The 17,926-nt window shown below is 36.0% G+C and overlaps 1 protein-coding gene across 3 annotated transcripts in view; it reads left to right on the plus strand.

Moving 5' to 3' along the window:
- LOC113660226 (Kv channel-interacting protein 1) overlaps positions 1 to 15,863 on the plus strand; it is a 47,275-nt gene extending 31,412 nt beyond the window's left edge. For 2 of the 3 annotated variants that reach the window (XM_047820090.1, XM_027173551.2), the window contains 7 exons: positions 11,864 to 11,988; positions 12,704 to 12,773; positions 12,872 to 12,942; positions 13,834 to 13,941; positions 14,100 to 14,204; positions 14,407 to 14,469; positions 15,592 to 15,863. In XM_047820090.1, coding sequence (XP_047676046.1) covers positions 11,864 to 11,988; positions 12,704 to 12,773; positions 12,872 to 12,942; positions 13,834 to 13,941; positions 14,100 to 14,204; positions 14,407 to 14,469; positions 15,592 to 15,639 — 590 coding nt within the window. In that variant the 3' untranslated portion in view covers positions 15,640 to 15,863. Of the gene's footprint in view, positions 1 to 1,681; positions 1,909 to 11,863; positions 11,989 to 12,703; positions 12,774 to 12,871; positions 12,943 to 13,833; positions 13,942 to 14,099; positions 14,205 to 14,406; positions 14,470 to 15,591 lie in introns of those variants that run through there. The other variant, XM_027173550.2, reaches the window with a different exon arrangement.
- Positions 15,864 to 17,926: the final 2,063 nt, after the last annotated feature.

Raw genomic sequence — 17,926 nt, forward strand, 5'->3', positions numbered from 1 at the left:
CTACTGAGTTGCTGGTGAATGGCAAGTGACCAAATTCAGGGGGAAAAATAGGAATAAAATTCCTGCAAATATCGTCCCGGAGAGATCATGTTGAGTAATAACAAGTTTAACAAAACATGGGTGTAAGAACAGTTAGCCTACCCAAAGATGTTTTAATTGCTAGCTTGTTAGCTAAGTGTGCTTTCCTTCTTACATGCTATAACGAATGGATGTAAGACTAACGTTTTATAGAGGTATAGTCATATAGCTACCAGCTATCAAATGATCTGTGATGCACACTCCCATCACATACATGAGAGATGGCAGTGGACAAAAGGTTTAAATGCATTTTTTTTAAAGGAAATTTAGCTAGCAAAGCAAATGTCACTGAATTAATCAGCAATCATTTCAGCAATGATTTAAGTCTGAACATTGATAAGTTGAGTCAATAGTGAGCCTCTTGTTCATCATTTGCCATGAGTGCCGTTTAACTTAGGAGACAAGACTAGAGGCACTGATGTGAATACTGCTTATGATCATTACTCTTTTTCCATCATAGATTTATGTTGTGTTGTTATGTTGTAATAAATAGATTAGGTTACAGATGTAGAGGTGGACATTGTGTTTGCTCAGGATAATCAGGTTAAGATAACTAACTGGCTTTACGTTAAAGTTATTTGTCTTTTTAAAAATGGTAATTGGATGATATTATTATTATTATTATTATTATTATTATTATTATTATTATTATTATTATTATTATTATTATTATTATTATTATTATTATTAATATAATAAAATTATTAATATTAATAATAATAATAATAATAATAATAATAATAATAATAATAATAATAATAATAATAATAATAAATATGCAATAAATAGAATAGGATAAAGAGTTTTAATGGACATATTTATATATTATGTATTAAATGAAATGATAAAATAAACCAACAAATAATACCTGATTTTAGACAGCCAGTGTGTTGGTATCATATCGTGGAGTGTTAATAATGCAGATTTACATTCTGTAACTTTTGATAGGTCTAAGAGATATTTCTGTTCAGGATAGTATATAGTTATATAAAGTATAAATATCCAAGTCACACCAACTTGATGGGTTTTCACAGTGAAGGGTTTTCCCAAGCTGATGCACATTTGAGTTAAGGGAAGGAATGATTCTTGTCATTTTATTAGCAAATATGGAACTATTAAGGAAATTCATTTCTATTTTACCTGTTTGTTTGTTTATTTATTTATTTATTTATTTATTTATTTATTTATTTATTTATTTATTTATTTATTCTAAAGCCTTGAACCACTGAGCATGTTTTTGCCTCTTATGCCTCCTTCTCATTGTGTTTTTTTTATTCATCCTTCTGCCCTGTATGTCTTTCTTCCACTGATTCTCTGTTTAATTAGGTCCTAAAAGTTGTAGGCTCCTTATATGTATTCTTATGTTAGTGTGTATAGCAAATTTGGCATGCTTATATAAGCTGTGATTGTGTGTGATGAAGTGGCTCTCTGATCTTGATTCACACTGCATGACGCCAGCACTCAACCAGAAGTAGAACGAGAGAGAGAGAGAGAGAGAGAGAGAGAGAGAGAGAGAGAGAGAGAGAGAGAGAGAGAGAGAGAGAGAGGGAGGGAGGGAGGGAGGGAGGAGGGGAGATGGAGGAAGGGAGTAAGAGAGGAAGGGAGTCTGAAGGGAGGGGGTGCATAGAAGTGGGGAGCAAAGTGAGGAAGAGAAACGTCAAGCGGAGGGAAGAAAGGATGAGGGAAAGACGGAGAGAGGGACAGAGTAAGTGAGTGAAGCACATGTGACGGAGTGACATTCATTCAGACACACTTGTTTCCACGGCGACAACATGGGAGCTGTGGTGGGCACACTGACCATGCAGACCAAACAGAGGCGACCATCCAAAGGTAGGGTAGACACATTCACGCACGCACACACACACTCACACACACATAAACCCTGCTTTTAGAGTACTGTCTACAGAATCATGTACAAAACAAATGCACACATACAAAGAGAGAACATGGTAAAGACTGACACACACACACACACACACACACACACACACACACACACACACACACACACACACACACACACACACACACACACACACACACAGACTCATACACACATGAACACTACCTTTAGTCTTCTATTCACATAGAAGAAATAAAACCATGTACACACATAGAAACATATAAAGTATTTTGAAACACATACACAATTACACACTATTCCTTTCTTTTTTATACTTATGCAACAAGTAGATTTTTGTAAGCTTCAGTGGTTGTTGTGAATCTGCCATGTGCTGAATCTACAGCTATCACTCTTACACACCCACCTAAAGACATACACACTTCTCAGCAGCACCGAGGGAAAGTATCATTCTTTTGTATTAAGTGTGTGTCTGTGTGTGTCTCTGTGTGTGTGTGTGTGTGTGTGTGTGTGTGTGTGAGAGTGTGTGTGTGAGAGAGAGAGAGAGAGAGAGAGAGAGAGAGAGAGAGAGAGAGAGAGTGAATGAGTGCGTGCATGTGTATTAATGTATGATGTCTGATGCGCACATGCTTTGGGTGTTTATCACTCCACTCACACGCTCTCTTCCTGCTTGTTACCTCGGAAGAGCTGTTGTCATGGCAACATGGATATTGGCACTGTTGGGGTGTATGCGCACATATGTTCGTGTGTGTGTGCGTGCTGCTTTGTGTGCTTGTTGTTGTCAGGGATCTGGACTGTTGTCACAAAAAATTTAATTTCTATCCAGACAGACTTATACACGCTCACACTCACTCGAGAAAAAAGAAATATGAGATCAGAGACAGAAAAAAATCACCTGTTGATCCCTTTCCTCTTTTTCTTCTTCTTTCTTTCTTCTTCTTCTTCTTCTTCTTCTTCTTCTTCTTCTTCTTCTTCTTCTTCTTCTTCTTCTTCTTCTTCTCTCTCTCTCTCTCTCTCTCTCTCTCTCTCTCTCTCTGTCTCTCTCTCTTTCTGTCTCTCTCTCTCTCTCTTTTGGCTATCTCTGTGTGAAGCCTACCTTACAGAGATGAAAAATATCTAAAGCCATCACACACTATATTATGACCAACACACTATTTCACTCTGCTAGGTGGCAGTAGATGCAGAAGGCCTGGTGTTTGTGTTTGAGCTTGTGCTCTTCTGCCCAATTTCACATAACCTGATCAGGAAAAACATGAGGCAAATTAAATATGGAAAGGAAACAGCTTCATGGGAGCAGGAGAAAGAAGACTAACGTGCAGTGTGACACAGTGTACATACACAAGCACTTCATAAGCTTCTTAATAAATCAAAGTCCTTCCATTTTTTTTTCATATTGAATATACCAATACTTAATCTGCCAGTTTAATAAAAAGTGACTTTTAGACAGCATAAGATTGCGTATATCTGACTGCAACCTAGTCCACATGTAATGTATGTTTTTTGTTTTAGAAACGCTCTCCTGTCATTGCTTCCAATTATAACTCAGATTTTCTCAGTTTCGAAATCTTATATGTATGACATTGTTTACTTTCACCATTATAGTTCAAATAGTACAGTATTTCCAGTTTCCAGTGATCAATGACATCTATATCACTTGCTTTCACATTTAACCCACTTTGTGTTTTTTATTGCTATATTAAAACTAAGTATAAAAGCAATTTTTGCTTTATTATTGAACAATAAATATTCAGGGTCTAGTAGTCATTAGGTCTCTTAAAATATATACACTACCAGGGCAAAGTTTGTACTTTGTACTACCGTATCTATCTATCCATCTAAATTATTATTTTTTAAAAATGTTTTCATTGTCATTTCATTGTCAAGACATTTTGATTTATGACTTCTGGCTGAAATTATTTTAATAGACAAAGAGAAACATTTAAAATACTGTGTACAAATATATTTTCTAATGATCACTTTACTTAATTTTTACTTACAATTCAATCTTTTCTCAAACTAGTAACAGATAATCTGTTATAATCTGTATTCAGTTTGCAATAATCTGTGCAAGGCTTCAAATAGTGATAGAGTAGTTGGCAGGACTTCCTGCTAAATATCACTCATCTAATTAGCACATGCTGCTGCCTGTGTGTGATCAACAAGTCATGCTGAAACTGAGAAGCTGGCCTTTGGCTAATTACACTAGATGTCTGCTTTTATAAACTTACATATCAGTCATTCCTGATAAATTCACGAGGTATTACTGTGAAAAAACATGCTTTAGCAGTAGGAAGATGAAAGCAGTGGTGTGGTCAAGGGGAAAATAATGGTCTTGTGTTTGATTGTAGTCAGCACACTGTGATGGATGTGGCCAGTTCGCAGGCTGTGTGCCACTTCACTGCTCTTCTGTACTTATGTATATATAAGAACCCAAACAAGCAAACAAAAAAATTCAACAACAAAAATACTAAATACTTTTTAACCTAAATATGTCATGCAACTAGATAACACACACACACACACAGAGAGAGAGAGAGAGAGAGAGAGAGAGAGAGAGAGAGAGAGAGAGAGAGAGAGAGAGAGAGAGAGAGAGAGAGAGAGAGAGAGAGAGAGAGAGAGAGAGAGAGAGAGAGAGAGAGAGAGAGAGAGAGAGAGAGAGATGTGTGTGTGTTTTCTGGTTGTTGCATAAAGTATGTAGGTTTGTCAGTTGCTTCAGGCTTGATTTGTATGTTTTCTTTTCTGAATCTTTTGTGTTTCAGTAATGTGTGTGTGTGTGTGTGTGTGTGTGTGTGTGTGTGTGTGTGTGTGTGTGTGTGTGTGTGTGTGTGTGTGTGTGTGTGTGTGTGTGTGTGTGTGTGATTTTGTGTGCATGTGTGTTCATGTTTGTTCCAGCAGTGTTTTTTCTCTGGTGAATATTTCACATCTTCAATCAACACCCACTCTGTGCCTCTAGCTACTTAATCTCCCTCGCTCTTTTTGTTTTTCCCTCTCCCATTTCTCCTTCTCTCAATCTCTTGCCTCCATTTTCCATTACCTTCAGCTAAAATTCCAGTGTCTCTATTCCTCTCTTTCAACCTTCCATTTCTAGCTTTTCCTGTCCTCCTCCACCTTCTCCTCCTTCTCCTCCTCCTCCTCATCCTCCTCCACCTCACTCGCACTCACACGCCTTAGTTTGTTTTTATGTAAGTGCTTATTAATCTGTCTTGTAGGACAAACTTAATGGGACTGTTTGGTGTTTTTGTGTGTGTGTGTGTGTGTGTGGGTGGGTGGTCAGCATGTTGGACAGCTCTTTGTTGCTGTGTAGAATGTACTCTCTCTGTGTGTGTTTATGTTTGTGTGTGTTTGTGTGTAGAAAAGGGAAGCTCAGAGGTTATTTTATTTGTGAGGGATGTGTTTATTCACGCTTTTACTCCACTTCCTGACATGAGTCATGCAGGACTTTCTGTATGGCTGAGGGATGTGGTGTATATCAGTGGGTGTAGGCAGTCTTTATGGCCGAGTATTTCTCTAGTGATAGTCCTACAAAGCTCCATCTGGACAAACTTCATTTGCAGAGGTCTGCGATATTAACTTCTTTGATCAACAAAATCAAATTGGATATAAAAGCTATTTTGGTATAAAGAGAAATTTCAGATCAATCTCTGATGCTTGGCTTGAAAATATCATAATTTCTGGATCATAAGTCACCTTGAAGAATTAGATGCGATTGAAGCACCTGCTTAGAAAGAATAATCAAAACACAGGCAATGTCAGTTGCTTTAATATTAATTATATGAATATAATTAAAATGCATAAATGTATACGGAATTTTCCTCACCATCTGCTGCACAATTACCATGTTCACATTTCATGAAAAGCAACTTAACTACAGCTATGTAACCTTTTCCAAATAGCAATATTTAATATGTACTGTAGGGGATGATTTGTTTTGTATTTCCGCAAATGTATTCATTTTTAAACTAATTTACTTCAGTTCAGGTATCGATTTGCTAAAGCTTTAATGAATAAGCAATTTGGAGCATTTCTACCTAAAGGTACAAAATACACATTGGTGTTTATTCCAGTGGATTAATTTTCTACCTGTTATGTGATTTAGTAAGCCTGAAAGTCATTTTGAAACCAGCAATTCTGTGTGCAAATTACTACAGCCAAAGGGCATGCATTCAATTTGCAAAAACCATTTCTATCAGACAAAATTAGACCATTCATTAGGATTGAATATCAAGTTCATCAAAATAATGCCCCACCAAAATAATCAGAAACTTTTTCAAAATGATCATAACTTAATGCCATACAATCAGTTACCATTTTTGTCTGTGTTGGCAACATTTACTGGCAAAGCCTTTAACATGAATACTTTCACTTGATTTTTATTAGCTTAATTGTGCATATTTATATAAACATCACAGAATGTGCTTTAGATTATGTGCTGTAGAGAATGTGCTATAGACTATGTGCTGTAGAGAATGTGCTATAGACTATGTGCTGAGGAGAATGTGCTATAGACTATGTGCTGAGGAGAATGTGCTATAGACTATGTGCTGTAGAGAATGTGCTATAGACTATGTGCTGAGGAGAATGTGCTATAGACTATGTGCTGTATAGAATGTGCTAAAGACTATGTGCTGTAGAGAATGTGCTATAGACTATGTGCTGAGGAGAATGTGCTATAGACTATGTGCTGTAGAGAATGTGCTATAGACTATGTGCTGAGGAGAATGTGCTATAGACTATGTGCTGTATAGAATGTGCTATAGACTATGTGCTGTAGAGAATGTGCTATAGACTATGTGCTGTATAGAATGTGCTATAGACTATGTGCTGTATAGAATGTGCTATAGACTATGTGCTGTATAGAATGTGCTATAGACTATGTGCTGAGAAGAATGTGCTATAGACTATGTGCTGTAGAGAATGTGCTATAGACTATGTGCTGTAGAGAATGTGCTATAGACTATGTGCTGTATAGAATGTGCTATAGACTATGTGCTGAGAAGAATGTGCTATAGACTATGTGCTGTAGAGAATGTGCTATAGACTATGTGCTGTAGAGAATGTGCTATAGACTATGTGCTGTAGAGAATGTGCTATAGACTATGTGCTGTAGAGAATGTGCTATAGACTATGTGCTGTAGAGAATGTGCTATAGACTATGTGCTATAGACTATGTGCTGTATAGAATGTGCTATAGACTATGTGCTGTAGAGAATGTGCTATAGACTATGTGCTGTAGAGAATGTGCTATAGACTATGTGCTGTAGAGAATGTGCTATAGACTATGTGCTGTAGAGAATGTGCTATAGACTATGTGCTTTATAGAATGTGCTATAGACTATGTGCTGTAGAGAATGTGCTATAGACTATGTGCTGTAGAGAATGTGCTATAGACTATGTGCTGTAGAGAATTTGCTATAGACTATGTGCTGTAGAGAATTTGCTATAGACTATGTGCTGTAGAGAATGTGCTATAGACTATGTGCTGTATAGAATGTGCTATAGACTATGTGCTGTATAGAATGTGCTATAGACTATGTGCTGAGGAGAATGTGCTATAGACTATGTGCTGAGGAGAATGTGCTATAGACTATGTGCTGAGGAGAATGTGCTATAGACTATGTGCTGTATAGAATGTGCTAAAGACTATGTGCTGTAGAGAATGTGCTATAGACTATGTGCTGAGGAGAATGTGCTATAGACTATGTGCTGAGGAGAATGTGCTATAGACTATGTGCTGAGGAGAATGTGCTATAGACTATGTGCTGAGGAGAATGTGCTATAAACTATGTTCTGAGGAGAATGTGCTATAGGCTATAACAAAATTTATGTTTATTTCAGTTTGCTGTATAGGTCACCACATCTTCTAGAGCCATGATTCTTGAAGTGTTGTCTAAAAGTCAGGAGGTCCGCAATTTTTTTTTTGTGAACAGAGGTAGAATTCACAACCAGCCATAAGTATGTGTGCTGTTATTTCTATAATAATAAGCCTAATTGACTGGTAACTGATTGTGGGGTTTTAATCAAAACCTCGACATTCATAAACTTACAATTGTGCTCAAAAGTTTACATACCTTTGGAGAATTTGCAAGGTGTGTACCATTTTTTTTAAAGAAAATCATTACATATTTTTTTTATTTCTTATAGGACTTATAGTTAATATTTAAGGAATAACAGAATGGCACAATCAAACAAAACATAACAAAAAAGAAAATAAGAAAATAATCAATGTTCAAAAGTTTGTATACCTTTAGTTTGTAATATTGTGCATTGCCCTCTTTAGCATCAATGATGGTCGGTAATTCTCTCAGGTGCAATAGTTGCCCATTCTTCTTGGCAAAATGGCTTTAGTTCCTGTAAACTTTTAGTATTTTTGGATCTCCCCAAAGAGGCTCAATGATATTGTGGTCAGGAGACTGTGATGGCCACACTAAAAACTTCACCTTTTTCTGCTGTAACCATTGGAGGGTTAACTTTGCCTTGTGTTTTTAATCATTGTGCGTCCCATGCACAGCTTTCCTGCTGTAGAATGCAAATGGTCTGCCAGGATTTTCTGATAACATGCTGCATTCATCTTGCCAACAATTTTTTACTAACTTCCCTATGCCACTGGATCTCACACAGCCCCAAATCATATGAGATCCACCACCATGCTTTACAGTGGGGATGGTGTACTTCTCTTCGTAGGTCTTGTTGCTTCCTCTCCAAACATAGCATTTATGGTTGTGACTATAAAGTTTAGTTTTGGTCGCATCACTCCAAATGGTTTGGTGTACTGAAGGCTTTCCTTTTGTGGCATGGGAACAGTGTCAGCTTTCTCCTGACACCTCGACCATGTAGTTCATTTGTGTTCAAGTTCTTTCTTATTGTGCTCCTTGAAACAACACCACCACATTTTTCCAGCACAGCCTTTATTTATCTCAAAGTTGTTTGTGGGTTTTTGTTTGCGTTCTGAACCATTTTTTTGGCAGTAGGTGGGTGAAATCTTTCTTTTTCTACCTGACTGTGGCATAGAATCAACAAAACCTCTTATTTTCCACATCTTTATCAGAGTTTGAACATAACTGACTGGCATTTTTAAGTGTTGAGATATTTTTATATACTTTTCCTGCTTTATAAAGTTCAGCTATCTTATTACGCAGGTCTATTGGCAGTTATTTTGTCTTCCCCATGATGCAGCATTCAGACAAGTCTGTGCATCACGTCATGAGCTGAAAATCTCACTGACTATTTATGCATAGACACTAATTACAGTTTCAATGAGTCTCAGGAGTGGAAACGTTCCTTTAATAGCCATTTTTAAACCTCTGATTGTCAACCTGTGTGTTTATAATGTGACCAAACATTCAAAGATATGTTATTGTTTCAGTTAATATCAGGTTTTAAAAAGAAGTCAAACAACTATGTGATAATTAATGATTTCACGTGACCACTATCCTTAAATAAGAAACAATTGTTTTGCATCAGTCATATTTTCAAAATAAATGGCAATGTTTAACAATTTCTTCACGGTATGCAAACGTTTGAGCACAACTATATGTTCTGTATATATTAAAGGGTATCTGGCTGCAAAAACAGGACAAACATAACAGGTTCTCCTTTGGAGGTCATGTTTAGTTGATAGTCTGTGTGAAGCAGCTGATCAATAAAACACCATGTAACTGATTTCACACTGCAGGAGTGATGTGATCCAAAGGGTAATTACATCTGTATTTGTGTTTGTGTGTAGTAACATCAATCTATAATATACTAGTAAAGTGTATTTACAAAAACCTTTCATGAGATACAAAAAGAAACACTGTTGGTATAGTAATGAATTAGTGTATTGGTATAGTGTTGAATATTAAATGCATTCTAGAGAACACAATGTAACTATGTAGTGTGTTGCATCGATTATGATAAGTCAGATTATACAATGTAAACGCTTCAGCTGCAGGATTACTGGGTAATGCTGGAGAGAGAATGAGAGAGAGGGAGAGACAGAGAGAGAGAGAGAGAGAGAGAGAGAGAGAGAGAGAGAGAGAGAGAGAGAGAAAGAGAGAGGATGGAAGGATGGAAGGTGTGCATAATAAGCCTCTTATTATCTGAACTGCCTATGTGAAGGATTAATGTTAGCAGTGTTATAATTTATAATAAATAGTAACAGCTCTCAGAGAATTCATTTATGAAGAATTAATGTTTTTGGTTTTTTATAGACTAAATTATTTTCTCTTCAGGAAAAACGTTAATGAATTTTGCATATTATTCATATATATTTTGTAAATGAATGCTCAATTCATAAATACAAGATCCTTAATTGTGAAAAGGAAGCAAATCCATTGCTTGCTTATTTGACAACCCATAAGCATGAAGGTCAAAGCTTCAGGATGAATCTTGGCTGGGAGAGGAGTGCTGCTGGGATTTTTGAGGCCACGTGAGCTTAACATGGTGCATTAGAACAGCTGTTCCCTCTAATTGTTTTTTTTTTTCTGTAGCAACGATTATTTCTGTATAGAAGACCACAACATGTGATTGGCAGAGAAACTTACAGCTAATGTAGCTTTTCCTGGTTGGCACTGAATTTGGGTGGCAATGGATCCGTTTCTGCTTTGACATGCAGAACTCTTTGGGCTTTCAAAAATAAGAAAAATGTAGGGATCTTATCTTGGCTTGTCCAAACCAGTGTATCCTCTGTAATTTATGCCAATTGACTAACACAATTTTGTGTCTGGGTTCTGGCCAGATTTTAGTTATTTCAGCAGGGTAGCATAGAAGTGTGTGACTGTGCAGCTAATGCACAGCTTATATAGAACAATGGCAGCAGGGGCATGGTCAATCATTAGGAGGCAGATTGAACCAGCAGCTAACGCCTGATGATTCTCACCTGTGTTTGAATATGGCGAGTTGGATTCTGGCAAGTTTTGTTTGTCTTACAGGATGCAGTGAACAAGGGAGAGAGTGAGTGAGAGAGCTGAGAGGAATGCTGAAATGTGCTCACAGAATAAATTAAGCGCATGAAGCTTTGTTAAGAGCAGCCTCTCTCCTGATCCTCCTTCCCACACAACAGGGTTTTATAGTGGAGCCAAAACCTGGGGGGAGGTACAAGATGCCAATATGAAACTTCTTCTGGTTAATGATAACTTGCTCACCAGTTTCCTCCAGCCATACCTTTCTCCCTGGTTCGCACTTCCCTGAAAAACAAACAAAACTCTCAAAGGTTACTTAGCCATGATTAAACACACAATGACGTATTACCTGTTGCCTTAACCCACCTCCTCTCCATTCCCCACACCCCTTCTGTCACATATACATATTGCTTTTACATTTTACATCCATACTCATTAAACACTATTAAACAATGTGTTGTGTGTGTGTGTGTGTGTGTGTGTGTGTGTGTGTGTGTGTGTGTGTGTGTGTGTGTGTGTGTGTGTGTGTGTGTGTGCGCGTGTGCTTTCTGTATTGATCAGAATGACACTAGACTATTAGCTGGTACACAAAGTCAGCAGTGAATATTCCTTCAGCCACTTTAACATTACATGCACAGCAGTTTATTAAGAACTCATAGGAAGTACAGATTATCCCTTGTCTTCCGATCTCTGTAGTTGTTGCGTGGTTGGGAAGATTTGTCAAGCTGATACTGTACACATTCTCGGAAACATAGGGAGATTCACTTCTCTCAGTCAAGCATTGGAAAAGAGGCACAAATCTACAGCATTGCTGTTAAATGCAGAACAGCTTTCAAATGTGAGCACAGATAAACTTCAGTTCTCTCATCTCATCCAGTATTCAGCCCAGACTTACATACTCCTGCCTTGGTGTATATTTGAGCACAGGCATAAAAAAGCAACAGGGAAGCTCTTGAAATAGTTCACTTTACAATAAAACCCGTCTTCCAACTCATATACGTCATCTCTATATTTTTTACCATCTTATTTTGTGTCTTCTCTGTAGATAGGTACGATGATGATTTGGAGGTAACAATGGTGTGTCATCGCCCAGAGGGTTTGGATAAGCTGGAAGCTCAGACCAACTTCAGCAAGAGAGAACTGCAAGAACTCTACAGGGGGTTTAAAAATGTAAAAATGTTGCACACAGTATCACAATATTAAAGACATTTTATTTGTCATTATTCTTTTAATGCATATGCAATTTAGATTAACAATGGGTTTTTGTATGTTTACAGAAATGAATCAGATTTAATTCTTTGAAACATCCTTTTAGTGACTGTGAATTATATTTATTTTAGCTTAATAAATACCCCCATGTTTTCCATTTCCACCCAGCTCAGTCTTATCTTTATTCACAGATTCATTTCAGTTTGCTTTATTAAGAAATTGCTTTAATAAGAAATGACTCATTAAATTCATCTATATATAATTGTAGTAAATAATCTGTTTAAACTGAACAACATAAAAATGTCTTATACACAGTAAATTTACACAAACATATCAGCTCTTGTAGTATAGAAACTTCTTTTTTTAAATTAACTAGATTTTCATGAATACCACAATTCTTTTGTCAATGTTGTAGCAAATGATTTATGAATAAATTTGTTTTTCTCATTTGATAAATAAGGCCCATTATTTCTGTTTAATACGTGTGGCTATTTCCATCATTTCTGGCTTCTGTTCACATTTTTTCCTGGCCAAGAAATTAGCTCTTTACTCAACCATAAGACAGCTGCAGGTGTTATAGCGTTCAAAATAATTCAAACCATAATGTCTTGTAAATTTGTAACTACTAAGTTTATCAACCTCATTTAGGCTTTATATATCCTTTCTTCTTTCTTAGGAATGCCCTAGCGGTATTGTCAGTGAAGACACATTTAAACAGATTTACTCACAGTTCTTTCCTCAGGGGGGTAAGTCAAAATCTGCATGCTAGAATGTGAGATTTTATGTGCATGTTCATTTGTGTGTATGAATGTTCTCGTAACAGATTCTCTGCTGTTTTCCATAGATGCAAGCACATATGCTCACTACCTGTTTAACGCCTTTGACTCAGGTCAGAGTGGCTCCATCAAGTTTGAGGTGATTTCTCTCTCTCTCTCTCTCTCTCTCTCTCTCTCTCTCTCTCTCTCTCTCTCTCTCTCTCTCTCTCTCTCTCTCTCTCTCTCTCTCAGTCTGTCTGTCTGCCTGTCTGTCTGTCTGTCTGTCTGACTGTCATTCATTCTGTTAACTCATTTAAATTATTCCTTTCCTCAATATGACTCACACCATGCCAAGTTGGGCATATGTCAGGGTTGTTTTTTTTTTTTTTTTTTTACATTATCACTTGCTACTTTCATGGTCAGTAATAAAAAAGCTTCTGCTAATGTGAAAACCCTCTCAAATGTGAAGCTAAAACTAATTTCAAGACCTGACAATTGAGAAGAAACAGAGCCATAAATAACCAACAAAAATATTTTGGTACAAGCATCTGACATGCATTTATGGAATATTAGAAAGTCAGGAAAAATACCTTGTATATCCAGGGTTTGATTGATTTTTAAAGTTACATTTGATTGGCTTAAGATTTCCTATGTTCCACTGTTAATTTCAGTCTACAGTATACAGTAGATAAACTAATTCGTTCAACCACCAATGAATAAACACTGACTAAATTATTGTATCTCTAACAAATAAAAACAAACTGTTCTCTTATGGCTAGTAAATGTAAATTAGATTGTCACAGATGGGATGTCAGGAAATTGTCAGTCTACACTGTATGGCCGAAAGTATGTGGACATCTGAATAATAAACACAATTGAGATTGTTACCAAAACTTTTGACACAAAGTTGGATGCAGAACATTGTATAGAATATATCTGTATACAGTAGTATTACAGTCTACAGACTTTCTTTATCACAATATTCTATTGTTGCACAAAGTAATCTTTCCATCTCTCTCTACTCTACCTTGCTGTTGCTGCTTGTACCTAGGACTTTGTTACAGCTCTGTCCATCTTGTTAAGAGGTTCTACCCGGGAGAAGTTGCAGTGGACTTTTAACCTGTACGACATCAACAAAGATGGCTACATTAACAAGGAGGTTTGTGTGTGTGTGTGTGTGTGTGTGTGTGTGTGTGTGTGTGTGTGTGTGTGTGTGTGTGTGTGTGTGTGTGTGTGTGTGTGTGTGTGTGTGTGTTCACTATAGCAGCAACGTGTTTATGTACATTTAGAGCTGACCTGTAGTGTTCTGCTTTACAGGAGATGATGGACATTGTGAGGGCTATCTATGACATGATGGGGAAATATACGTACCCTGCTCTGAAGATAGACACACCCAAACAGCATGTGGATGCTTTTTTTCAAGTAAGAAACTGTTTCTAATTATTATTTTAATTATGTAAAAGGTTTTTGCTGTTATTACATATGTGTATATAAAAAGATAAAGATGCCAAACTTGATCAAAACCTATAACCCTCAAGTGTTCAGTTAAATTAGACTTACAGCATATTGTGTTAGCAGTATTCATTCTCAGTTGTAGAATAGTCATTTTTATTTTCTTTTGCAGAAAATGGACAAAAACAGAGATGGAGTTGTTACTCTTGATGAATTCATTCTGTCCTGTCAAGAGGTATCTACATGATTTCCCCATTTGAGACACTTTATTTTTCCTTGTATGCACTTCCCTCTAGTGGCAAAAACGATTCAATGTAACACAACAATCCACCATGCATTTCAGGTTTTTAACCTACTCTTGTCCATCTGTTGTTATATTATTTTAAATATTTAGATTTATAAATATTTATTTATTTGTTTACTTTTATTATTATTATTATTATTATTATTATTATTATTATTATTATTATTTATTTAAAAAGATCCTTATTGAAGATTTTTTTTTATCTTTAAATCTTTATTTATTTATTTATTTTCTTTAAGTAACAAAATTCTGGGAATATTAAATGTAGATTTAATATAAAAAATTGTTTTAACTTTTTTATAGATTTCATTCTAATTATAAATTTGTCGGATATCATTTTTGGCTTTACACTAAAAAAACAGCAATTGCATTAATATAGACAGGAGCACAACTAAACCACGCCACATGTATAACTAATTTAATTTCCTTTTATATAACTAATATAATTAAACTGTTTTTTCCTGGAAAACAGTGCTGGAAATGTAAATTAGCTCTTAATTCCAAATTACTGATGCTGGTAATAAATATATGTTGCATGCATTTAGTCACGTTATATCTTTAGTTATGTTCAGATGATTGGACAAACACGATTCCTTTACTCACCAAAGTACATTTTAATGCTGTGAAACATAAAGTGCATTTATACTGAAAAAAAGAAAAGAAATAAAATCAGACCCATGCTACAATTGGCAACTCAAACACTGAAACCTCTTCTGAGCTGAAAGTGGAAATGCTATGCTAACTTGGTAGCTATGCTAGTTTGGTAGTTGTATGTTTCTTAAGTAGCCAACATAATATCATCGGTATAGTCAAACCACACCATTAAACACTTAGTTAAAAAATATTCATTCATTTAATTTTTTTCATGTGGAAATTCAGCTCTTTCATAGCTGATTTATGTTGTTTCTGTTGTTCAGAATGTTGAACTCACAACCTCATATAAACATGAGTCCTGTGTGCACAGGGTTTCCTTATTAAACATAATTCATTGTTAGTACATAGATTCTGTTTCTGTCTGTATAACTGACAGATGGTTGTATCATTTTGTTGCAGGATGACAACATTATGAGATCTTTGCAGCTATTTGAGAATGTGATATAAAACAAGCACAGGTTTGAAGAAGACTGATTTTTTTCACTAAAGTTTACAGCTATTGTGTTCGTCAAGAAGAAGAGTGAGAAAAAGCTACACCATCTTGTGCCCTTCACCTAACCATGGAAATCTGTAGCTTCCTGTAGCTGGATATCAGTGCTAAACCACTATGTGCATAGCAACACTATGTACTTAGCATGGTAATATTTATTTTACATGTTTTTGAATTGATTCAGCAAAACTGATCCGTGACCTTTTTGAAACCAGCATTGCACTTGTTTCTCTTTATAGCCACATGTACTCAACATGTTTCCTGCTTGCAAATTTGTACCATTTACCAGTTCGTATGAGAGGTTAAAGTTATGTTTAGGTGAAAGTTGTAGCTTTTTCGTATGACTTTGTTTATGCCTTATAAATTGAACAAAATTTGACCAGACGGTCCTTGCATGTTCAAATTTTAGGGTTCAAGCTCATGCGCTTCATGTTACAGCTGATCAGTTAACACTTAAATAGGAATGCTTTGTTTGATTTATTTATATACAGAACATGTAATGTTCTCTGATATTTATGAATATTACTTTATTGGAAAGCACAGTCTAATGATCTATTTATTAACATTGCTAAGATGGATAAATAAGCAAAGCTCAACCAAAGGATGACTAAAACAGCATTGCTTATAAATGGTTAGGAAGGAAAGTGGAGGAAAGTGTTAAAATATTATGATAATTGTTGCTGAATGCTGTTCCACATAGAGCCAGGCTGCAAAACCAAATAAGCAGGCTAGATTGAAATCTACAACCGTTTCTAAATCAGAGAGAAAATAATCACTTAATTATCCAAAATCCATAAGGAAAGCAAAGAAACACATAATTATTATAGCCTTAAAGCTTAATACCAAGTAAGATGGCTTTACCATCAGGATTTTTTTAATCAACTATTAAATAGAGTGAAGTAAATTATAGTCCTTGTGAAACTGCTTATAACCTATATCCTGTCTTCATTGTATGTGGCTGCTAGTCAGCCTTTTCCTCTGCTCCATGCAGGTGTTATTAGCTTGGCACATGAGTTGTCAGTGGTCAGCGTGTTTTGGATGTTTCTCTCTGTTCTGTACAGTCTCAAAATAGCTCTTTGCAGTCTTGTAAAAAATCAGATTGCTGCGACGTTTCTGTGCTGATCCTTGCTCGAAAATGCTGAACCTGGTCTATCTGTGTTTGTGTGTATTTGTGTGTAGTGTGGCTGCGTTATTAACCTGTTGGTGCTTGTTTATTTGTCCAGACACACATTTGTCTCCAGATCTGGTCTATCTATCTGTCCATTTCTCTAACTTTCTGTCTGTCATTATGTTTGATGTTCTCAGCATAAGGGGAGGACATTTAATAAGATGTCATGTGGTATTTGACAGACAGTGTTTTGCATCACTGTGTGCTTTTTATACTATATTTCATCACACAATATTGATTGTGTTCATTGTTTATGTTGTTTAATTGTGAGAAAGCTGTGAATTACCAAACTTTGGTACTGTTCAATAAGCATATAGCCATATAACCATTTATCTACACACTGTGATATGGGAGAGCAGAAACAAAGAGAAAAAGCTTCAAAAGCTAAAAAAGGTTACTTTTTGGGATAAGTAAGCCATTAATTTTGTTCAAGGCTGCTGAATATCGCAAACATGGCAATCATTCAATAAGTACTGCAAATGCAGTTCTTCTGTTGCTATAATATATATGATATGATAGTAAAATTGAATCTAGCAAAATATAATTAATAATATTAATAATGTACCTATAATTAATTAAAAAGTATATCCAAATTATAAATTCAGTTTTCTGTATGATGGAATCAATATAAACATTCATTCAGCAGCCACCTTAATATTAAAACCTGTACACCTACCTGCTCATTCATGCAATTATCCACTCAGCCAATCAGATGGCAGGACAGACTCACCGAAATGAACAGATGAAAACTGATGACATTGCCTTTTTTTTTCTTCCCAGTTTCAGTGAGCATGTGCCCACTATATCTTTAGATTCCTGTTCTTGGCTGACAGGAGCGAGACCTGATGTGATCCTCTTTTTCTGTAGCCCATTTGCCTCAAGATCTGACATGCTGTGAATTTCGAGGTGCTTTTCTGCTCATGTCAGTTGTAAAAAATGCTTTTTTTAGTTAATATAGGCATCCTGTAAGCTTGAACTAGCACAGCCATTTTCCTCTGGGCTCTCATTAACATGGCATTTCTGCCTCCAAAACTGCTGCTCATCAGAGTTTGAGATGGCATGAGATCAGATGTTTT

Source organism: Tachysurus fulvidraco, chromosome 10 (assembly GCF_022655615.1).
Source record: "Tachysurus fulvidraco isolate hzauxx_2018 chromosome 10, HZAU_PFXX_2.0, whole genome shotgun sequence".
Taxonomy (NCBI): Eukaryota; Metazoa; Chordata; class Actinopteri; order Siluriformes; family Bagridae; genus Tachysurus; species Tachysurus fulvidraco.